Raw genomic sequence first — 24,478 nt, 5'->3', positions numbered from 1 at the left:
TTTATCTTTCTTCTTACGAGAGGAGCTATCTGTGATTGTTTATGGTCATTTGCGTTATATTTCTGTGAAAAATATAGAAATATACAGAAAAATTGAAGGATTCTTCTTGAAGAAGAAATCAATTCGAAACCAATTAATTAAATCTTAAAAATTAAAAATTTTTAAAACCATTCAGAAATTGAAACTACTGCGACATCTATATTTGTAATTCAAGTGCCAAATTCTGAAAACGGCAGCTCTCAATATTCCTTATTATTCATTCTAAGTTTTTAATTGTAGATTCTTACAGTTCTTAACCAATTTGAGAATGTGCAAACTCGAATAAATATTTTAATTTTAATAAAAATATATAGAGAAAAAATTGATGGGAAAACAATATTGATTTTTAAAAAATTAAGAAAATATTTAAGACGCATAAAAAAACAAATAATTTTATATTCTTAATTTAAAAATAAGAATAAAAGAAATGTATTGCCAGATTATATTAATTAATGTGTTTATACCCTATACACAACAAAAGTTAACAAAACTAAATACTTATACCTAGCTATCAATTAGGCATACTCGCTTTTTATGATTTAGATTTATATTCGAACTTAAGTATTTTCGAAATGAAATTTGTGAAAAATGTAAATTTTCTTAATTTAATATTATATAATAACACTGTTTTTAATATTCCAGTTTAGCAACCATTTAACATAAATCACTAAAAAATTTTTAGTAAAAATCAAATGAAAATTACTTTATTGTATACATACACAAAAATTATATTGGATAAAATAATTTTATTGGGTATGGGGTATAAAATGCCGTAAAAATTATATGTAGGTAAATTTTGCAGGTGTAGGTCTCTGACCCAGACGATTGAGCCAATAAATGTATACGTTACATGTATACATACATATATGAAGACGATATTTGAAATATGTGCTGTAATGTGAATATAGTTGATAGTATTATTTGATTTTAACAAAAAAATACACGAAGATAAAGCGCAAAAATTACTATAATACTGATGACAGATAGTAATAGCTTTTAAACATGTAAATCTGTATCTATTAATGGAATCAAAATGTAAAAATATACGAAAAAGAAAAAAAAAACATATTACTATTATAAGATTAGATTTTATTTAAAAATTGTCTTCTTTTGTTTATATTCATTTTCGTCTTTTTTGATGTACAGCTGCTCTGCTTTACTATTATATAAAAAGGAGTGTCAAAATGATCAGAAAGTAGTAAATTACAATCAGATATTATAATTATATTTTTAATTAAATATATTAATCAATAAATAAATTAGATAAAAATCTAAATCATTATACATTTCACATAATAAAGAGAGAGATGTCAAAAAGAGATGTCAAAAATTTTAAAAATTTATGGTTATGTTTTATGCATTAAATATTGTAATAAGTTGAAATGAAAAAAAACAATAATAATTAGAAATATATAAATTTCTAAATGTTATCAATAAAAATATTGCAATTTCTTTATTAAAAAATTAAAATATCGTTTAATTAAATTTTTTTTTATTTGGTACTCATTTGACTTGGTGTATTCAAAAATACACAGCAGGCTTTTTCATTTAGTTTTATAAATTTAATTCGTAATTGACAAGCAAATCAAAATTTATTTAATTACTTTTACTAAACCAGGGTACCTAAACGCAAATCTGACAGTTACATATATGACTTATTTAGCCTTAGCTATACAATTTAATTGATTCAATAATTAAATGTTCTACAATGTTTTTGTAGCATTTCTGTCGCTGTTGAAGTGATTAATATGTAACTGATTGACATATTTACTGTCATTTAAAAATTTAGAAGTGAAATACCATCAATTAAAATAATATAAAATGATCCAATATGAAAAACAAATTTGTTATACAATGAAAGTTCTTCAAAAACACTTTATATTTAAATTTTAATTGATTTCTCTGTTTTTTGTAGGACCGAATACTGGAAATCAAATGAAAGAAAATATTGTGATTATTGCAAATGTTGGATTACAGATAACAAAGCGGTAATCATTTAAATTTTATTATAAAAAAAATTTTTTCAATTCATCTTATTTTATAATTGTGTTTTTCCAATTTCTATTTCTTAATTTAGTTTATATGTATGTTTTGACGCTGTTATCTTTTTAGAGTGTTTCATTTCACGAAAATGGAAAACGTCATAAAGCTGCAATTGCAAATCGGATATCCGAAATCAGTCGAAAAACTGCTAAAGAGGAAAAAGAGAAAAACAAAGTCGATCATGAATTGAGGAAAATGGAAGAAGCAGCTTTAAAAGCTTATGCTACAGATATTTCAAATAAAGCTGATATAACAGGTCAAACATTACAAAATTTAACCAGTTCATATAAAGAGAGCCCTGCTAGCACTTCGACAAACGTAAGACAACCAATTGGGCAAGTAGATCCATTACGTTTACCCGATGATTTAGTTTATGATGAAAGAGATCCAAAAGTATTGAAAAAAGCTATTATTGAACCACCTGAAAATCAATCATTATGGGTAGAAGGTATGCTTTTTGTTTTTGTTTTTTAAATATTTGCTAAATATACATACGAATACAATGTATATTTTATGTATTTAAAAAAACATAGATAAAGTACTAAAATATTATTCCTAAAGGAAAATCTGAAAAAGGTTTTACATACTATTGGAATGTTAAAACTTACAAATCAGTATGGGAAGCACCAAAAGAAGGTTATATGAAACTTGAAGAATATGAGAGACTAAATGAAATTGCAAAAAAACAACAAGAAAATCAGTATGCTTTAGAAGCTAAGAATTTTCGAGAAAACGTTGATGAGGAAGTGGCCCGTTATAATCGAGAAAAAATGAAAAAATTTAGAAAAAATGACGGTGAAGAAAAACGTAAAGAAATTGAAGAGAAACGTACAAATTATGTTACTCAAGAAGAAGCATCAACAAGTAAAATTGGATCTTGGCAAGTTGTAGAAGAAAAGTAAAAATATTAAATTTCTTTTTTGTTTTTGGATTCTCATAAAATTTATTTTCAGAAAACCCGAACTATACGTTGATTTAGAATTACCTAAAGTAGAACAAAAGTGGATACCACCTGTTTTTTCGAAAGATTCTTTTGAGCCACCAGCAGAAAAAAGATTTAAAGAAAAAACAATAGGATCTCTAGAACCCAGCCTAACTGTTGGTCTGCCAGTATCTTTTAATAAAAGAAAAATACCAAAAGGTTCTGTTCGAAAAAGACAAAACGATGATTAAACAAAAAGAAAACTTATAATTTTTGTGAATTAAATTAAAATAGGAATTTACAATCTAATAAAAAATTGTATTTAATTTTTAATAAAAAGTGAAAGAAAAAAGAAAAATCATTTTTGTTGAGATTTAATCTATTTTGTCATAAGTATAATCATTTACGAATTTCGAAAAAACAATTTCTTCATACAAGTATGCAAAAACATTTTGTTAAATTAATTTATTTTTAATACGAACTCTTCTCACTCGAAAATTAAATTATACAAATAACGTATATAATAGTTACTTACTTTCTCCTCACTTGGCGAGTAAAATAACGGAATATGTACACGATCAAACTCTTAAGTATCTTCGTTTGTAGTATAGCTTAAAAGTGATAGTAATGTACAGCGATTTCGCCAATAAGTTATCATTTCATTCTCCTTTTAAATAAATTTCATCGCTTTTAATTCTTAATCATGATTGTCAATTTTTGCAATCAATCTTAGTCACCTTGTACTTCACTTTCTTTCGAAAAAGACACAAAATCAATGAAACATTTTTTCTATTCCTTATTGCTTTTTAATTATTTTTAAACATTTTGTAATAATTACCATAATATTTTTTATGAATATGTTAAAAAATTTAATGAGCATCGGTTTAACATTTGCGTCTAACATTTCAAATTGGATTTATCAGCATCAGTTTTAATTTTAGATATTTCAAAATTGACATTTCTGTAGTTTTGTGTGATATGTACAAAAAAACTTTTTATTTTTGACAAAACTCACATGCAAAAAATGTGAATAACACTATGAGTTTTGACTTTTGACACTTCACTTGTAAATTACCCTGTATTGTTGAAGTTGACATATTTTATAAATTTAATTTGAATTTTTTAACCACTTGTTTTCAGTTGAAACTAAATGGTTTATAAAAAACAAAATACATAAAAAAACTTCACCTTTTTAATTTCTTTTTAAAAATGACAAATTCTTTGGACCCAAGGGAAGTACTAATGTGTTTGAACGACATGGGTTATCGAAACATAACCAGCACACAGTTAAAAGAATTCATTAAAGGTATGTAAATAATATTTAAATGCATTAAATAATTTAATATTACAATATAATAAATATATCCAGATCTTCGCAAGTTGATAAAATATGAGGAGCAATTCTGTTCGAACCATAATGAAGCACACAAAGAGCAAAATAAAGATTCAAAAGTTAAATTTGACAAAAACTCTAATCGTAGGGGTTTACATAGGAATAATTCAGCTCCAGTTGCGACAGCAAAAACCATATCAGAAAATGAAATAGACAAAACGATTAGAAAAGATTTAAAACTTAGAAGACGAGAATGCGAAAATAAAACGAGCCTATATATAGACGGCACTTCTTTGAATCATTTAGAAAAAGACAAAACATGTAAGGGAAGTTTGCAAAGAGGCGGTTGTGAAAAAGAAAGACTTCAGACCAAGTTAAAACAAAGTGAAGAAATCAATTCTGCCAGAACTTGTAGTAAGAAATCTTTAATAGAATATGTGAATTTATTAATAAAATATAAAATTGTGTTTAGGAACGAAAAGTGCTAGGGGGATTAAAGAAAATGACCCAGTTGAACTCTACCAGTATTACAAAAGGGAATGGGAACGTTTTAAAAAAAATTTTCCCGGCGAAAACTCTCATAGCGAATTACGATCTAGTATTAAAAGAAAACTTTTAGTTACTAAAGGAAAAAATATGTCGTAAACTATGAATATAGATTGTCCTATTTAGAAAAATTTATTGAAATAAGTAAAATACAAAATTTAATTTTATTGCTGATCTACTTTAAATTTCTTAGATAATTGTTTAATATCCGAACGTTTCATGTGAAAAAGTAGTTTCTCCTCAATTTTTTTGGTTGCAGCAACTGTCATGACTAAAGTTTCATACTTTAAAATAGAATAAACATTTAAACCATAATGGGGCATCAAAGTTATGTAACTCATAGGGTCTGTCGCATAACAAATATCTTCTGGGAATTCATTACTGTAAATTAAAAATAATTTAGCTAATCAAGTTTCAAGGTATATTTTTCCATAGAAAAAACAAAATATTCAACTTACAAATCTACAAGCAATACTGATGGTCCCCAATTACGTTCGCTGCACAAATCTTTAAAAAATTGTGGATCTCTTGTAGGAATTTGAAAATTTTCGACAAAATGTAAGTCATCTTGTGCAAATTTAACAGATAGTGCAGCTGTTAAACCTAATACGCGAGTAGTAAATGGGAGCATGTAAAAATGTGTTGTTGGTGAACGAGGACCGTGCGCAATACCACCGCCTTTAAATAATGGTGATCTGATGGAACCTATTTTAATAGAGATTTTTATTAAAACCATGAGAATACGATAAAATAAAAAGTATATCTTACCATGTCTGGCTCTTCCTAAACCTTTTTGAGGCCATGGCTTTCGTCCACCACCACGTACTTCGGCTCTGGTTTTAGTATGCGCAAATGATACAAATCTATACTTTCGTTGCCATTCAACATTTTCATGAATAACATCTACTCGAGGCTTCTCAGCGAAAACTTTTGGATCTAATTCGATTAAGTTTACTTTTTTCTCCTCAACTGTGTTACAATTTTCAACCCATGCTTGGCGTGGTCGAAGTATTGTGGAATAATTTCTATTTTGAAAAGAATCAAAGCAAAATAAATTGCTTTTACATACCAATTTTTGATTTAATTTATTAGAAGGATTAAGGAAGTTATATAGGTAATTACTAATTCTAGACATATTTTTATTTTTTAGTTTTTAAAGATTTTATTTTGATTTGAAAAACCTAACCAAAACAAAAACAGCCGACTGTCTTTTGTCAGAAAAATTTAACGACTGTCACTTAAGACGCTACATTGACTTCGTCATATTGCAGAGTCATTTTCAAAATTTTCATTATGTGTAATACTGAGTGAGAGTTTACATTAGCAATTTTTTGATAAGAAATGTTTTTATAATGAATGCTAATTGTCATTTAATTTTTACAAAATGTCAAATAACTGAATAAAATGAGGTAGGAAAATGTATTTTTTACAATTATTTTTGAGTAATCGATTCTATTTACGTATATGCACACATATAAATTTATATAATAAGTTTGTGCACGTACTATGTTGTAATACAGTGTTTTCCATTTTTGTTGCTGTCAAAAAATTAGTAACTGAACTACGCAATTAACAATAAATTTTTTGACATTTGTTTCGTTGAAATATTTTCAGGGTATGTGTAAGTTTTGAATAGATCAGTATGTACCAACTCATATATTTTAAGGAATAATAAGTTCATTTCATATAAGTTGTCAGACACACATCATTTTCTACTTTAATTTGATAAAAGTTTTATTTTTTTGTAATTTTTAAATTTCTTTCAATCACTCAAAATTTTATACGAAAGAAAAATAAAATAAATTTGTATTTTAAAATAATTTAATTATAAAGATATTTTTAATTGATAAGTATAAATTACTGCGTATTACCAACAAATATTAAAAGTTTATTTTTTGAAATAATTGCGTTGCTAAATTTGAAATAGAGCTAATAAATTATAAATTTACGTAGAATATTTGAAAATATAAAAAAAATTTTTAAAATTTCATAAAATATTTGAAAAACACAAAAAAATTAAAAAATTTGAATAATTGAATGAATGAATTTTATTTCTTTATGAAAGAACTATTATTAAATACTAATGGATAATGGGGATTTGTTTGGATACAGGTAAGAATTAAAAAAATAATTAATTTATTGATGAATTATCATAAAAAAATGCAATATTTTTTAATAAAATTTTTAATATATAAATTTATCAAAATCGCAAAAATTTAATTTTAATTTTTAATCACATTTTTTAAAGAAATTTATTCATTTATTTCTAACATACCTAATAAAAAATTTCAAATTGTTAATTTCTGGCTCGTAAGTTCAGAAATTGAAAAAATTGATAGTTTAACACACAGCCACACACTATATGTGTATATAGTGTTGTTTGTAAACATTGAACTTGAATATCTACATAAATATGTATATGTTTGTACATATATAATGTTATTAAGTATGTATGTATGTATATACATATATTTATATAAAAGTAAGAATATAATAAGTAAATATATCATACCCATTATGTATAAAAATATAGTTATAATAATATTATAGGGTACTATCATAAATTAAAACGTTTTCAATTATTAATGATCAATGAAACATATAATAATAATTGTCAAAAATTTTTATTATTTATTTCCAAAATTAGGTTAGAAAATTTTTGTTTTATTTTTGAAATATTAAATTATTTGTTTTTTTTTTTTTTTTGATACTATTTTAATCCTTATAATATATTAAAATTTTATTATTATTTTTAGTTATATTAAAATTGTTTAACAGTTAATAGTAAATTTTTGAAATTGAGCGGATATCAATAATTTTTTATTTGTTTTTGAAAAAAAAAAAAAAATATCCACCAATGTTACGAAATAAAATACAATTATTATTAATATGAAAAATATTGCATATGTTTAGGCTTATATTAATAATAATTCAAGTAGAATTAAATTGTGTTCATAATAAAGTGGTGTGTGTGGCAATTAAAAAATGGAAAATTGGTTAAAAAGTTTATTTAATAGAAATTGTTTAAATGCAGGTAACTTTTAAAAAATTTTCTTTTTTTTTCTTGGAATGAATTATTAAATGAATTTCATCGAATTATTTGAAAAAGTTTTATTAACAAAAAATTCTTACATACGATACATATACCATATACGAGTAATTATAATGCTTGAACGGTGTTGTACAGAAATAATTAATTAAATTAATTTTTTTTTGTAATATTTCTCTAATAAAATCCGATTTATTATTTGGGAAATATGAAATTTTGTATAAAAACTGTTATCTTACCTTACATATGATACTGGAAATTATTTAATTCGAAGATTCCAGAAGGTATTACTCATAATTTTTTAAGTTAATTTAATTACATACATATGTATGTATCATGGATTTTAATTTGGATTCGTAAAAGGAGAATATAAGATTTAAATATTATATAATATATATATATATATATATATATATTAAAAATATTTCATTAATTTCTACTAAAACAACTCATTGACACGCTTTTGCTTTTCGATAAATTTTAATATTACTTGAACGATTAAATCTTATGAATAAAACCGCGTGATTAAAAATTTCAAAATATTATGTAATTTGTAGTATGTATGTGTGTATATTTAAGTGTTTTTTTAGATCTTTAACCTGTTAGTTTAAAGACATTTTTGTATATGTATATGTATGTAAATTATTTTAAAATTTCTTCCGATAATTAAAAATATTTGAAATTATCAAAAAAAATATTCTTTTTTTTTTTTTTTTATTATTAATATTAAGTACCCATTCCGTATATAAAAAGGAATTAAATATTTTAGAAATTTTTTTAACGACCTATAATTTTAAATTTTATATATTTCTGGTCACGAATGTTGATTTAAACTTTAGGTATTGTAGATGAGTTCATGAAAAATATACCTTGTAAATTTTCTACAAGGTGTAATTTTTAATATTCAATACAGACATATACACATTTTCTTGAAAACATCAAAGGACACAGAAAAGAATTTTTTTTTTTTTATTAAACTCCATGTTATGTGTTATAAAAATTAATAATAACAATTTCTTTTTAATATTTTAAGATTCAAGTGAACCAGAAAATTCCGAAGAGAATTCACGTTGGAAAGGAACAGAAAAAAATTCAGACCAAATAGAAACTATAAGTGATGCAAATATATTAAATAGAAATACCGATAAAATAAAATTTGATCCCCCAAAAGTGCCAGTAATATTTGTCTTAGGTAATTTAAATAAATTGATAATATGAAATTAATTATTCATATATGAATATATGAATGTGTTTTAGGTGGGCCTGGTAGTGGTAAGGTAACTCACTGTGATACATTAATGCAAGAAAGGCGTGGAGTTGTACATATAAATATGATGGATTTATTACAACAGTATGCTATGGGAAATGGTAAATATATGTTATTGAATTCTATACTCATAATAATTCTATTTAAAATGATCATTTAAGTTGAATGTAAATTCTAAATGTAAAAATCTAAATTCTAATATGATAGTAATTGGTCAAAATTTATAATATTTTATAATATGGATCATTTTAAATAGAAATTTTACATTATTTATGGAGTATTTTTTAAATAATTTAGTTAGATGTTCTTTTAGATTTGCAAGATTTCTCACAATTATCATCAAAAACTGTGACCGAAGTATTGATGCTTGAAATGAAAATGGCTCCAGCTGCAAAGGCATATTTAATATCTGGTTATCCAAGATCAATGAGAGATGTCGTTGAATATTCTGAAAAAGTATTTTGAATTTATTTTTTTTTAATTAATATTATATTTTGATTTTTTTTGTTACTTTTAAGATTCAAGTAATTAATGGAGCAATATTAATATCATGGCGGCAATCAGTTCTTCAAAAGCAAATTGATTATGGTGCAAAACTTGGACATGTTGTATTGTCTTTGGCAAAAATGGAATTAGATAATTTTTTCAAAAATGTTATGCCAGTAGCTGATTATTTTGATCAAAGTGATATTCTTGTTGCCATTAATGGAGAAAGATCTCCAGCTGAAGTTTATAAAGATTTTCAAACAGCAGTTTTAGATATACTTAATGCTTTGGAAAATCAAGAAGCAATTTTAAATGGTGTTTCTGGAATGGGTAGAGGTGCGAATGATATCCCAGGTAGTATAGTTAGTGTTGAAACTGCACCAAGCCAAGAAAATAATACAAATAAAATGATAGATCCGCTACCGAATGAAAACCCCAACGAAAATACTATTGCAACAAATACAAATTCTAATATATCTAACTTACCAATGCCACCATGTATATTTGTAATAGGAGGTCCAGGTAGTAATAAAGCGGCTCTATGTGCAAAACTTGCAGCACATGATTTAAATTTAGGACATATAAGGTAAATATTATGTTATAATTAAATATTTGTTTTTCAAAATTAACTTGAATTATATTATAATTTTTAATATAGTATTGGAAGATTGTTACGAGAAATTTCTGATTCGGAACCACGTGCTAATTCGGAAGGTTATACAATAAAAGAAGCTTTAACTGTAGGTGAAATGGTGCCTGCGTCAATAGTTGAAACAATATTAGAAAATAATATAAACGAAATTAAAAATAAAAGAGCTATTATAATTGATGGCTATCCCAGAAATATGGAACAAGCTAACTTATTTGAGAAGAAGGTAAATAACTTTCTTTTTAAAAATTTTAAATGAATATAAAATTTTTATTTTATATTTTTAGTACAAACAAAGACCACCAGTTATTTTATTAGATTGCTCGAAATTGCAATTAGGTCGAGGACGATTGGATGATACGGTATCATCATTTCGTCGACGCTTAGAATTATTTCGTGAGGAGACATTACCGATGCTAAAGCAATTGGATAGTATACGACGTTTAACAATTGTAAGTATTAGATTAGCCGTAGAACTCTCACTTATACAAGACTAAAAATTAAAAATGTATGCTATGATCTCAAAATTATTATTGCAACTATTGAAATCTACTTAAATTTACAATATTTTTTATCATTGTAGGAATTTTGCATAATCAATTAAAATATTATCGTATAAGAAACAATTTCTTAACAATTTCTTAAGAAAACCAAAGCAAAATCCCGTCATTTAAACACCTACATATGAAATAATTTAAGTTTGAAATTTATGTAATTATTAATTCAATAATTATGGGTTTTATCAATTGAATTCCTATCAAATTTATTATATTTTAACTGAACTTCTATAGAAGTATTAGTAGTTAACGTCTTTATTCTACTTCATTCCACAATAAAAAAGCTTTGTCTTATATGATAAAGCTTTCTTTTTAAAAATATCTTTTGAATATTAGAAGGTTGTAACTTGTTTAACTGAATATTTTCGAAGGATATATTTTTATCAATTAACTTATTTCTTATAAGAAGCTTCTGATTAAAATTTAAAAAGGACAAATATTATTATTGTCCTTCAACTCTTTTTCAAAGCTTAATTGAATTTAAAACAATCAATAATAATGGGTTATAGTTATTAATTTTTTATTGACAAAAATTTCAAGGCGTAGAATTGTTATTTCTAATTTACGTGTAATGTAATCTGATATTTTTTACTTTTTTAATATGAAGCTTTCAAGGGTTTTATTTTTAATTGAAAAATTGTGAATACTTTTATTATTTACACTAGTGTAATTTAAAATTGTTATAATTTTATTATATATTTTGGACATGAAATTATATATAAGAGGAAAATTTTCATCAAACTTATTATTTTTATGTTTAGAAAGTCTAATTTTCAATATACCATCTCTTATATTTTATATTGCAAGGTCAGGGTATTTGGTTTACAATACACAATACTAAAGATTTGCTAAATATGTAGTTTTGCATAAAACATTCGATTTCATGAACAGCAAAAATTAGACCAAATGCAATTGCCAAGTTTTGTTAATATACAACAGATGTGTGTAAAATGATCAATGCGTGTACTATACTAATAATGGAATTATTCACCTGAAATTTTCCCGAACCGGAGATTCTTCTATTTTCAATTTGTGTTTTATTAAATAAGTTTGTTTAATTAAATTCAGAGCAAAACTTAACCTATTTAAATAGGTTAATAACTACGGGTCATTAATTTTGGTTCTCAAGCTCTTAATAAATTCCTCTTAATTGCAATTGCTCTTATATGAGTTCATATAATAAAATATTGAAAATAAAAAATCTATTTCAACTTTGAATTTTTCAGAAAATGTTTAATTTTACATTCAATTATTCTTATTTTTTAATTTGTTTTATATTTTTAGGTTGATGGCGATACAGATAGTTTAACAGTTCAAACCGAATTCGAAAATGTTATTAAAGAACATATAAAAAATCTTATTATTAATAATAATTTACAAGGTTCATCATCATCATATACATCATTTTCTCAATCAATAAGGAATGCAAATGATATTATTCAGGAAGAAAATGTGCCTGGTACAGTGCCAACAATTAGCCATCAAATTAGCTTACAAAATGGTGATATTGGAAAACCAATACATAAAAATTTATATAATAAAACCAGTTCATCAGGTTATATGAATGGACAAATAATGAATGGTGGTAGAGAACATTATAATCAAAGGATCAATAATACATCAAATGCTAATTATTCTGAAAGTTATATGTAATTAAAATTATATTGAATAATTTTTGTTACAAAAAAAAAAAAAAAATTTTTTTTAAAATACAGTAAAATTTTGATATAATGAATTTTCTTGTAATTTTTATATAAAATTAATTAATTTGTAATAATGTTTTCAATTGTATGCATTTTGAATTTTTTTTTTTAATACATTAAAAATAAATATTTTCAAATATAAAAATTAAATAAGTTTTAAACAATATATTTTGCTTTCGCATACGATATTAATTAATTTTTTGTCTTTTTTAATTAATTTATAAATTATTTATTATTTAAATTTATTATTTAAAATTTTTGATACTAAAAAATTTATCACTTCTAATAATTTCAATAATTTTTTGTACACTTAAGAGATTTCATTTTATTAAAGTTTTACTGTATTAAAAATATTTAGTAAATAATAACGATTTATTAATTTTAATAATTAGTAATATAAAAGACATCAATTTTCTGGTAAAAGTATTACTCATAAAAAAAAGATTAATTACAATAATAAAAACCAAAAAAAAAAACAAAATTATTGAAAAACAAATAAAAATTTCAATAAAATTTTATTACTAAGTAAAACAAAACAAATTAAAAAATTCTAATAAATATTTTTAAATAATTGTACCTAGTACTTAATTAAAATAATATAATTTTTACACATTATGAGAATGCCATGATGATATGCATTATTATATACAATATTATATATATATATATATATATATAAAAAAACAATAAAATAAATTTAAGAAAGAAATAAAAATTGAGCTTTAAAATAATTTATTTAAAATAAAAATTTATTTATATAATATTTGATATCAATATAAAAATTATAATATTAATTAATAAAGAAACGATGTAAAACACCTTAAAATTATTGTTAAATTTTAAGATTTTAATATTAAATACATATCAAATGTAGCATTGGCTGATTATAAGAGTTATAAGAACAAAAAAAAAAAAAGAAAACAATATATGTATACATCGTATTTAAAAATTAAAATAAAATTAAATAATATTTATTATAAATGTTTTTGAAAATGACAAAAAAAAAAATTTTAATTTTGTACTTTTACTAATTTACGAGAGTCAAAATAAAGAAAAATTTCGTATTAGATACAAAAAAAAAACAAAATTAATATTAGTTTTTAATTTTATTGAATTAAATAAAAATTTTGTGAAAAAATTAGGAAAATTTAAATTAAGGTGACCCTTAAGCTGAATTTTTCTTAAATATTTGGGCTACGAATTGTTTACAAACAATTTAGGGTCTAATCGTTTATTTCGGTATTTTAAACGTTTATCTCGGATAACGTGTAACTATCATATACTTGTATAATGTAATTTTCGAGTGCGAGAAGAATTGTTCACTTCAATGTATACAAATTTTATTCACTTTGTTTTTGAAAGTGAGACGTTCCTCGATAGTTTGAGAAAAAATGCAAAAATCCAATTAAAAAAATTAGTAATCTTATTGAAAATGTGAAATATCTATTAGAAAATACTCAGAATTCTGATTTGAAAGTGAATAAAAAGTGAGTAAAAAAGCGAGATACACAATTAGGCTGTTAAAGATAAGAAGAGTAGATTTTATTGCAAAAAAACTAATGGCTTTTTAGTGAATTTAAGATGAATTAACGAAATGAAATTTTACTTGTTTTCAAAAATATTATTATCTATTCCAATATTAAAACATATTCCATATTGATTGATATATTGAGATAGGTAAGTATAAAAGTGAATTATCCAAAATAATTTCAAAATTATAAAATCATAATCAAAATTATGGCTATCAAATGATTAAATGAAAGTTTTATTTAACATAAAATAGTAAAAACTTAAAGCGAAAATAATTATTTTAAGAAAATTTTATAAAAATTACTGATGAAATAAAAACAAAATTTTAAAGCTTTTTTATTGTTTTCTAAATTGTACAATGTAGGTTTTTTTTTTTCGCGTAACAAAATAATAAAATGTTGGTATAGAAATTCCGCTGTTGTTTTTTTTTTGCTTTTTCTATTTTCTAAATTGGCACAAAAACGTTTTTAAATTAAAAAAAAAAACAATTCATGTGATACGTATTATGTATACGATATGTGCGTGTGTATAAAATGATATGAGCTAGAGGTATTCAACCTTTGAACCTCGTGTTATTGAGTTGACCAATGTGGTTTTAGAGTGATCCACCTTCATTACAAAAACAAAGTAAAATACATGAAAATTATAATACATAAAAATTGAAAATAATCTATTAAGAACAACATTTTATTTTTATTGCCACTGATCTTATATACATACTATTAAATTTGCATTATAAAATATTATAATTTTAGGGTATTGACTAAGTGGTGTTAATCAATATAGCTACTATGCGTACATTTACAATTAAATATTTGTTGAGATGACTTAATTAATACCAAAGATTGGACATCAGAGGAGTATATTGAAGAACACGTTCAACAATTGCCAATTTTAGGGCCTGATCGTCGGTCGGGGTCTTAATATCGGAAAAGAAAAAAATGCCTAAATATGAGTAATCTCTTTGGAAAAAATAATATATCAATTTGAAAAACGCAAAATTCCACCTTAAAAATGAATAAAAAGTGTGTAAAAATGCAATTCTGATCTACGGCAAAAAAAAAAAGTTGCAAATACCTGACAAATAATATGTTTTTGTACATTGTACACAATATACCAAAATTTTTAAAGTTTATTACCTGAGATATTGTGTACAAATTCGAATTATAATGACGAAAAACTTTTTTTGAACGATTGAAGAGAAAGAAATCGAATTCGTTAACTTCTAATACATTTGCTGTTCAATATTTTGAGAAATTTAGTAAAGAGTAAGATACATAAATGTATTAGATCAGGAACTTTTGGTTTTATTTGTGTGTATACAAATAAAACTTTCCTTGACCGTATTTTCATAAATTTTGCAATTTGCCGAACATATCATCAAGTGAGATTTGGTCCGGCTTCTTATCTCTCAAATCCATAATTTCATAATTAAAGCGTCAATTCAAACCATTTTTCTATAAATACTAATACCAAATATTCCTATTATTGCGACCCTAAACATGGTGAAACATATTTAATTTATATTTATCCCATATAATCTAAACGATATCAACGAACTTATACAAAAAAACAAAAATGCTATGTACCCGTGTTTAAAATAAAATAGATTTATATCTAATCTTCCAAGCGATTAAATTATAAAAATAAAATTGCACTACATACATACGTACATATGATGGACTATTGAACCTATATATGTACATTTGTGTGTACATTCACATATATCATGTATGTTTGTATATAAAAATAGATATATGCAATTATTATCTATTTAAAATTTTTTTAGATATGTTTAGACATTGTTTATTTGGTCATAATATACGGGAAAAACAAAACACTTGATGTGTTAAATGAAAATGACCACAAGATTTACAAAAAAAAAGAAAAAAAAAATAGATAAACAGAGGAAAAAAACATGTTTGAGGTAAATATAGATTTGAGTTCATTCAATGATTAAATCGGGTAAATGAACATTTTAAGGTTTTTGAGTACCATTGGTAATTATTACCTGTTAAGTTGAAGTTCAGAATTCTAATAATATAGTGTTTAGAATTCTATTTTCATATAAAATAAAAAAAAGACATTAACATTTTACGAAATAAGTACATAATTTACGCAAATATGTATAATTAGATTGAATTGCTTAAATGATTGATATTGGAAAATTGAATGAAACTAATTACATACATATGTACATGTGCATATACGAATGATTCGGAAAGCAAATTCTTGTAAATAAGAATGGTAAAAATGTCGAAGACTTCTAGTACCCATTCCAGCTAGTGTAAATAAATATTTAATGAAGCATGTGTACGAGTAAAAATTAGGTGCGAATGAGAAGGCAAAAGAGGACATTTAAAAAAAAAAAACAAACAATATTAAGTGATAAATTTGTGTCATAATCGTAACGACTATTTTCTGACAGTTATGAATTATCAAAACGGTAAAATTTTTAATTGATAAATTGTACCGAGAAATGAAACTTACTAAGTTAAAATATGACATAAGATGATAAGTTTACAAGGAGATAAGAAAAAGAGAAGAGAATTTTTGAAACACGAGAGTAAATTAAAAAAGAGAACTATTGGCATTTAAGAAAAGAGAACAAACCGGTAACTTATTTTTAAACTTACTTTATTACAAAAGTTTGCCTGCTATTTAACATCAACTCTGTTCTATTTTAAATTGCATTATTTTTAAATAATTTTTAATTTCTTTCATAAAAATTTAATTCAAAAAATTTAATGTGCCATTAAATTCAAGTAGTATATAAAATATATCATATTGCATATACTTCTAAGCTTGGCATTTCTTGCAATAACTTCCAAATTTATTATACAAAATTTCTAATAGAATAATATAGGATATTCGTTTGTGTCATTATGACAGATTAGATTAAACCAGAGTTGCAACCATTTGTTTCAATGCCAAACTGACTTTTTCAGCAATTCAATATTCTTAATTATCTAGTTGACATTTTGGTTGTAAACACTTTTGTACATTTAATTTTTTGACTTATGAGGTATTAAAAATTTAAAATTGTTATACATTCAAAATATGTGTGTATTTTAAAGGAAATAATTATTCAATTTTATAAAATATATGAATATGTAATATATGTACCTAATAAATATTATATACATATATATGTAGACATTTAATTTTATTTATTACTTTAAAATAATTAATAATACAAAAATTTTTATCAATAGTATAACAGGTATATGTAGCCATACATGTACGTATGCAAGTAATTAATTTACATAGTACCGGAAAATTGAATTTATTCAATAAATTTTATATTTTATATACATTTGTAGGTACATACATATATTACCTTTTCATGTTCATGTAAACTTTTATACAAATAATTAATTATATATAACACATATTTACGAGTATGTCTATACATATTATATCAAATTTGTATTACTATTAATTACAATATAAGCTTAACAAATTAACAAAAAAAAAAAAAAATTAAAAAAAATTTTCATTTTTATGTTTTGCTAATTCATTTTTTTGTATATTAGTATTTTAGTATTAGTACTTAAGAACATATATCTTATATACATATTAGTATAACAAAAAAAAAAAAAACAAAAATTAATTTTCTAAAAATAAAAAGCATTAAAATTTAAAATTTATTGAAAGAAAGCTTTTTGTATAACGCTTTCAATTTCATAAAGTTATACAATATTATTGTTTTGTATACGTACGTAGTGCAGTTGCAGCTTTTAAAGGGTAAGGTATACAATTGCCTCGTTTATATTAGCTTTGTTTATAATTTTTTATTTTATTTTAATTCTTTTTTAAATGAAGAATTTTTAGTGATTTTTAAAATTTAAAATAAAAAAAAAATATTTTTGGTTTTTTAATTTTCATATTCTTTTGTATCATATAGAGCGGGTATAACAGTCGGTTGTGATTTATTTTGCATTCAATTATATTTAAATTATGGTAAGTATTAAAATTTATAATATTAAATTTAAATAATTTAAATTTTTTTTTAAAAAGAAAAGTGTATGTTTTTAAAATATTATTTTTAATTATTTTTAAATACAAAATTTAATCGTGTAAAATAATAAAAAATTTTGGAGTTTAATGAAAATTTTCTTATAAATGTTACGTAATTTAAATGATAAAAGAAATTTAGTAGGTCTCTTGTTAATATTTTTCTTTTATTAATAATTTTAGTGAAATATTTTTTTTTTTTTGGAGGAAAAGAAAATCTCATTTGTACTCATTTAATATTTTAATTTTATTATACAATATAAAATATGTATAACAAAAAATTTATTAAAATTTATTTTATTTTATAAAATATAATTTGTATATAATCCTAGTATTTTGTTTCTTTTGTAGTATTTTGAGTATATTATTATACAAAGCCAAGGTCATATATTATTTAATAATATTGTGTTATAACTGTATATACGCATAATATACTCGTGTATACGCGTTCATATTTTTATAGGATATAAAAAAAATATTATGATTCATTCATTATAATTGAAATTTTAGATAAATAATAGTATATTGTGTGTTTGTATATAAGCTTTGATTTGAAACACTTTCTTTAAATACTAATACATACATACCAATATGTTTACATAGTTTTGAAGGATTGTGAATGATATGACAGAAAATGAAAAAAAAAATATTTCAAACCTGTTGATTTAAAATTTTTTTGACAAATACAAATAAAAAATTTTTTTGTTTTTTTCATATTATTATTTAAATGTCGTGTGTGAATGTGTTAAATGAAAGGACATTTTTATATACATACATATTTGTGATGATATGCGTGATTTCTCTACATGTGTACTACTCGTTTATTAGCCTAAGTATGTAGTATTGTATTTAATTACAATAATATTTTGAATTGTTTAAACAAATTTTATAAGTAATCAATAATTTTTTTTAAGTATTTTTAATGATAATTTTTTTTTTTTTTGAAATTTTCAATTTTTTATTGAATTACTAAGAAATTATTAATTAAATTTAATTACGAATTGAATTTAATTACATTTCAGTTGTCTTTCATAAATAATAAATATTATTTTATATCAATTTATGAAAATTACAACAAAAAGTTAGTAGAATACATTTGGTATGCCTTGTACGTCAAATATAATTTTAAATATTTGTCCATGGATTGCCAACCATATAACTAAAATTTATACTCACTTCGAGCATTAAAAGAGAATATCTTTAATATATCATATTTAATTTTATTATTTTTTCTTAAGTGCATTCTATGGCTCATTATATTAATATTTTTACATAGTAATTGAATTTGTAAAAGTAATTTTTACTCATGGTTGGCAATCCAAATAAACGAATTTCAAATTTTATTTTTTAAAAAATCAAAACTTTAAATAAACGTTTATTGTGAATATAATTAATTTATGTCAAAATATTTTTACGATACGACGTATTGTATACATTACTTTAGGAAATCAACAATTTGACAACACATATATAAGAAAATTTTTTGTAGTTTAGTTGCTACTGTAAAATCTTAATTTTTACTACAAATTTTAAAGTATTTGAAGTGAAGAGAGTAAATAAGCCACCAATAGTATGGTTTTGTTTGTCATTTTTTGCAAAAATGTTATAAATAGAACTTTCTTGTCCTAAGGTCGCGATATTTTTACATTTATATACGTTTTTTTTTTTTTTTTGAATTGAAAAACACATCTGTGTTGGACAAGAAGCTATTTGTCATTTTTTAATTTTCCTGCATATTATAATATTAATTTGAGAGAAAATTTTCGGTATGAGACACTTTAGCTTGCTAACTGGAAGTATTTTCGTTTTTGGATTCCTATAATATGACTAACTGGTTCTTCGATATTGATCGAACTTTTCGATTTTTTCGAAGGTTTTGACATTTCGTCTTTTAATTTATCGATACATGATAACTTTTTCTCTTTATTATTAAATTTTAATTTTTAAACTAAATAATTTGGCGGAATAATAAATATAAAATTAAATTTAACATTGAAAAATAATATACTATATGGGACAAATTCCATATTACAATATGCATAATAGTATAAAGCTTCATATTTTAATGCATGTATAACATATACACAAAGAATTAATCTGTAATATTTTCTAATTACATGTATATATGCATCATAACTGTGTATATATAATTCTTATATATAAATAGAGTCAAATACATTATAACAATTTGTTTTTGTATATAATATTTATAATATGCGAAAAATTTGTATATAGTATTAGCCTTGAAGATGAAAAGTATATCATTGATTCATGGTCAAATAATTTTCTTTCTTAACTTTAATGCATGCAGTGTATTTAAATATTTTACATATATATACATACATATACATATTTTTAGATGCAATTACATTGTGTATGTATGATTGTGTGCTATATATCTGCATTTATGCCATAATATAATTTGTATATAGACCTCATATTTTCATTAGGTTATACAAAAAAGTAATTTTAGCTTAAATTTTTATTATTTCCTGAATAGTTTTAAAATAATTTGAATATAAAGAATTTATGAGAAAAATTTCTATAATATTTTTGTTGATTCAGTTAAGGTAGGTAATTATTATATCCGGATTTCAAATGATTGCATATGTTTAGGCGAGTAAAACTCAAAAATTATTGTTGTATTTTTTTAAAAGTTGAAAGCAATGCTATCAAAATTTATATTTTAGAATTATTTATTGGAACTAATTAAGAAATTATTTTAATATTTTTTTTTGTTATGAACTTGAGCCTCCTCTTACTCCTCTTACTGTAAGAGGCCATTAAAACATTAAAAAAAGCCTTATAAATTGCCCTAATTTCTGCAATATACGAAAATTTATAATTTAACAATTAGATTTTATACAATAATATTGTAATATTGTCAAAGTAATAGTACAAATTGTGTTATACTTTATATGTATAATAAATTTAAAATATAAATTTGAATATTATTTTAAAGACATACACTTCTTAAATGACAATAACATTAATTTTATATAGACTTTAAAATTATAAAATTATAAACAAAGTTCATTTTATTTTATATATAGAGTGAGTGTCCAATTATTTGGGTTTTAGGTGGACCTGGCTCCGGTAAAGGTACACAATGTGACAGAATTGTAGCTAAATATAATTTTGAGCATTTAAGTACCGGTGATTTATTAAGAGCTGAGGTATACATATACGCAAACATGCATATAACAATATTATAACATGAATTATAAATTATTTACACACACACACATATTTTTTTTAAAATTTTTGATAAATTAAGGTAGCATCACAATCAGAAATAGGATCTCAACTTTCTGCTATTATGAAAGAAGGTAAACTTGTACCAAATGAAATAGTTTTATCATTATTACATAATGCAATGAAAAAATCAGCTGGAAAAGCTAAAGGATATTTAATTGATGGGTTAGTTATATTTTTATTAAAAATTTTTTTTAAATATTTTATATATATTTTGGTGCCCTAATATATATATATACATATAAATTGAAATATAACAATATTTGTATAGATGTATGCATAATATATGGTACCAATATATATAATACTTATTCAAAAATATATAACGTATATGTACCTATATTATTGTTATACTAAAGGAAGAAAATGCATTTGCATTTTCATTATCACGTGTACCCTTTCACGTATTTTGTATATACCTATATTTATATATATATATAGATATATAGATATAGATATATATAGATATAGATATACATATATATATGCTATTTGATATACATAAATAAAAAGCTTGAAATTTGATAATGTTACAAAGCATGACTGTATAATAGTATAACAATTAACCTAAATTTAAATTACGATATTTACATACATATGTATGTAAAATAGAAAATAATATAATAACTACATTTTTTATAAATAATCTAAATTTTATTGTATATTTTTTAAGATATCCACGTGAAAAAGATCAAGGAGCTGCATTTGAAAAAGCTATTGCTCCAGTTAATTTGATTTTATATTTTGATTGTTCTAATGTAAGTTTTTATGTTCACTAAAATATAATTGAATTATTTTTTGACAATTGCAATCTATATAGGAAACACTTGTTAAAAGAATTATGGCTAGAGCTGCAGCTGCCGCAGAAAAAAGAGCTGATGATAATGAAGAAACTGTTAAAACTAGAATTGAAACTTTCAGATCAAATACTAATTTAGTACTTGAAGGTTATCCAAAAGTATTGTCAACAGTAAGTGGCATATGTCAAAATCTTTAAAAAATATATACAAAAAAAAAATGTTTATTTTTCAAAAAATTCTATTTTTATATTTTTAGATCAATGCTGAAAGAGAGGTTGATGCAATTTTTAAAGACTGTTGCGATGCCATAGACAAAGTTTTAAAATAAAATTCTGTCAAAACATAATTTCTGTGTACCTGTCTGTTATAATGTTATAAAAAAACAAAAAAACAAAATATTAAAAAAAAAAATTTTTTTTTTGTGTTTTTTCATCAAATTACGTTTTAAGTCAGTTTTTCTCTTTATATGTATATAAAAAATTTTCGAATATTTATAAAACAAACAATTTCATCATAATTTCAATATTAAATAAAAATCACATGGAAAATTTCAAATTTTGTTTTAAATTTTCATTAAATATAAAGAATCAGGAGTTCCTGATTAATTTTAATTAATATTTCTGTTATACAATATTTCTGTAATACCTATGTTTAATCTATTATATATATTTAATTATTTAACTACAGAATTTTATTAACCATAGAGTGAGCCAACACAAAAATAATGCAAAATTTTAAAATTTCGCTCTTTAATAATTATTTATTCATTTGAAACTTGCTTAAATTTCAAATTGCATCAGATTTTATATTCAAAAAAGAGCTTTCAAAAATAAACTTTTCCAAGCATGATACATAAAAAAATTACCAGATGGCGCGGATTACGCTAAAAATATTTATTTTTATTTTTTGGCGGGAAAGTGTTTTATTTTTATGATGGCATCAAATTTCATATGTCGAGTTTTCAAGGGAAATGTGTTTCTGCATGCAAAGGAAGCGTAAACCAATTATTTTTAACGAGAAGTCTGTCTTCATGCTTGTCTGTCTGTGCAAATTATTAGCAAGACTGTTTTTCATGAAAATTTATATCTGAGCTTATTTCGAGAATGAAATGCTTTCATAAAGTTTTGGGATATGTCACGTTCTGGAACAGGATTCCGAATTCCGATTTACGTTTCCGAATTACGTTAAATTACTAAATTCCGATTTTACGTTTTTGTTCACTTAGAGAGAAATAATTAATAAATTTGCTCATATTTAAAATTTGGATATTAAAACAACGAGCCGGTAAAACATCATTAGAATTTTTCAGGAACATCAGGGCGCGGCTCGGCCACATAACTTTTATTAAGGACTGATTTTATACATATTTGATTATATCTCAGAGATTAATTGACGGAATTTTTTGAAATTTAATATTTAAGTTGTAGTTGTTAGAAATATTAAATAAGAAATTTGTAATTAAGTCGAATCACGGAAAATTAACTTCGACTAAGTACCAAATTTACATTTTTCTAGTTAAATTAAGTAAAGGCTATAGTTTTTATCTTTTATAGAATTTGAAATTGAATGTTCAAAGGAAATTTTCATAATTTTCTGCAACATTTTAAAAATGCGATCGGTTTTGTGCCACACCAGATTATTTTTACGAATTTTTATATCCGGATTTCAAATGATGGAATATGTTCAGAAGCACACTAGACGTATCTTTAAGAATTAAATTGCTTTGAAGTTGAAAGTTTTACAAAATTCTCAAATTATTCAATGATTGCGTACCCAATGAATGGTAGAATTTGTATTAAAATTTTATATTAAGAAAATATTATAGATTTTTAATATAAATCAAAATTATTTATAAATTAATATTTAATTCTTAAAATATTTTATTTTGTATGTCAAGTTCATTTCATTTAATTTCAAAATTTTCTACTTTATAAAATCATTTCCTTATTTTATTTCGTTTGAAACACGCATTTGCGTAAAATATTTATAGTTTAATAATATTAATATCGTATTGTACCTTGAATAAAATAATCTTCAATATCATTGAAATATTCATTTAAAATTATTATTAGAAAATTAAATACGAGTATATTGTAGAGACTTAAAGAATTTAAAGGATATTGAACTAAAATATTGTTTTTTGTTCTAAGCGTTTCTTATTCGCGATAATTATTAAAGGTATACATACATTCGATTATATTGAAGGTGAAAATTTTTCATTATCATTTTTTATTTTATCATATTCTAAAACTGAAATTATAGAATTAGAAATATAGTAACGA

The 24,478-nt window shown here is 22.9% G+C and overlaps 5 protein-coding genes across 5 annotated transcripts in view; 4 read left to right on the top strand and 1 right to left on the bottom strand.

The window, feature by feature from the left end:
- The window catches only part of LOC129615901 (WW domain-binding protein 4), a 59,679-nt gene extending 56,406 nt beyond the window's left edge, over positions 1-3,273 (top strand). The window contains exons 2-5 of the mRNA XM_055531318.1: positions 1,955-2,027; positions 2,152-2,530; positions 2,644-2,980; positions 3,036-3,273. Of these exons, the coding sequence (XP_055387293.1) occupies positions 1,955-2,027; positions 2,152-2,530; positions 2,644-2,980; positions 3,036-3,255 (1,009 nt within the window). The 3' untranslated portion in view covers positions 3,256-3,273. The remainder of the gene's footprint in view (positions 1-1,954; positions 2,028-2,151; positions 2,531-2,643; positions 2,981-3,035) is intronic.
- Positions 3,274-4,103: 830 nt separating this feature from the next.
- On the top strand, positions 4,104-4,984 carry LOC129615923 (uncharacterized). Its single transcript, XM_055531347.1, has 3 exons — positions 4,104-4,310; positions 4,374-4,751; positions 4,810-4,984. Exons 1-3 carry the CDS (start codon positions 4,214-4,216, stop codon positions 4,980-4,982), a joined length of 648 nt encoding a protein of 215 aa, XP_055387322.1. The 5' UTR covers positions 4,104-4,213; the 3' UTR covers positions 4,983-4,984.
- A 44-nt stretch (positions 4,985-5,028) lies between these two features.
- On the bottom strand, positions 5,029-6,074 carry LOC129615922 (39S ribosomal protein L4, mitochondrial). The gene is made up of 3 exons (XM_055531346.1): positions 5,652-6,074; positions 5,342-5,588; positions 5,029-5,264 (listed from the first exon to the last, which is right to left on the bottom strand). Exons 1-3 carry the CDS (start codon positions 6,016-6,018, stop codon positions 5,048-5,050), a joined length of 831 nt encoding a protein of 276 aa, XP_055387321.1. The 5' UTR covers positions 6,019-6,074; the 3' UTR covers positions 5,029-5,047.
- An 899-nt stretch (positions 6,075-6,973) lies between these two features.
- LOC129615889 (adenylate kinase isoenzyme 5) lies at positions 6,974-12,544 on the top strand. Its single transcript, XM_055531298.1, has 8 exons — positions 6,974-6,995; positions 8,966-9,124; positions 9,190-9,300; positions 9,513-9,655; positions 9,718-10,271; positions 10,344-10,560; positions 10,622-10,786; positions 12,176-12,544. Exons 1-8 carry the CDS (start codon positions 6,974-6,976, stop codon positions 12,542-12,544), a joined length of 1,740 nt encoding a protein of 579 aa, XP_055387273.1.
- A 5,267-nt stretch (positions 12,545-17,811) lies between these two features.
- LOC129615909 (adenylate kinase isoenzyme 1) lies at positions 17,812-22,751 on the top strand. The gene is made up of 7 exons (XM_055531327.1): positions 17,812-17,871; positions 18,032-18,087; positions 21,195-21,317; positions 21,419-21,561; positions 22,070-22,154; positions 22,217-22,366; positions 22,453-22,751. The coding sequence occupies exons 2-7, from the start codon at positions 18,085-18,087 to the stop codon at positions 22,522-22,524; spliced, it is 576 nt and encodes a 191-aa protein (XP_055387302.1). The 5' UTR covers positions 17,812-17,871; positions 18,032-18,084; the 3' UTR covers positions 22,525-22,751.
- Positions 22,752-24,478: the final 1,727 nt, after the last annotated feature.

This window comes from Condylostylus longicornis, unplaced genomic scaffold, assembly GCF_029603195.1.
Source record: "Condylostylus longicornis isolate FDR11 unplaced genomic scaffold, ASM2960319v2 ptg000153l, whole genome shotgun sequence".
NCBI classification, from domain to species: Eukaryota; Metazoa; Arthropoda; class Insecta; order Diptera; family Dolichopodidae; genus Condylostylus; species Condylostylus longicornis.
This window is presented reverse-complemented; position numbering and strand designations above follow the sequence as displayed.

What these genes read in the sequence shown, in the direction of transcription:
- LOC129615909 (XM_055531327.1), top strand. An exon ending in TATATTTTGATTGTTCTAAT is followed by an intron (nt 22,155 to 22,216) that starts GTAAGTTTTTAT and finishes CAATCTATATAG; the next exon opens with GAAACACTTGTTAAAAGAAT. An exon ending in ATCCAAAAGTATTGTCAACA is followed by an intron (nt 22,367 to 22,452) that starts GTAAGTGGCATA and finishes TTATATTTTTAG; the next exon opens with ATCAATGCTGAAAGAGAGGT.
- LOC129615889 (XM_055531298.1), top strand. Translation starts at nt 6,974, where the DNA reads ATGGGGATTTGTTTGGATACAG. An exon ending in GGGGATTTGTTTGGATACAG is followed by an intron (nt 6,996 to 8,965) that starts GTAAGAATTAAA and finishes TAATATTTTAAG; the next exon opens with ATTCAAGTGAACCAGAAAAT. An exon ending in GTATACGACGTTTAACAATT is followed by an intron (nt 10,787 to 12,175) that starts GTAAGTATTAGA and finishes TTATATTTTTAG; the next exon opens with GTTGATGGCGATACAGATAG.
- LOC129615923 (XM_055531347.1), top strand. Translation starts at nt 4,214, where the DNA reads ATGACAAATTCTTTGGACCCAAGGGAAGTACTAATGTGTTTGAACGAC. An exon ending in GTTAAAAGAATTCATTAAAG is followed by an intron (nt 4,311 to 4,373) that starts GTATGTAAATAA and finishes AAATATATCCAG; the next exon opens with ATCTTCGCAAGTTGATAAAA. An exon ending in CAATTCTGCCAGAACTTGTA is followed by an intron (nt 4,752 to 4,809) that starts GTAAGAAATCTT and finishes AATTGTGTTTAG; the next exon opens with GAACGAAAAGTGCTAGGGGG.
- LOC129615922 (XM_055531346.1), bottom strand. Translation starts at nt 6,018, where the DNA reads ATGTCTAGAATTAGTAATTACCTATATAACTTCCTTAATCCTTCTAAT. An exon ending in TTTAGGAAGAGCCAGACATG is followed by an intron (nt 5,589 to 5,651) that starts GTAAGATATACT and finishes CTATTAAAATAG; the next exon opens with GTTCCATCAGATCACCATTA. An exon ending in TCAGTATTGCTTGTAGATTT is followed by an intron (nt 5,265 to 5,341) that starts GTAAGTTGAATA and finishes TTTAATTTACAG; the next exon opens with TAATGAATTCCCAGAAGATA.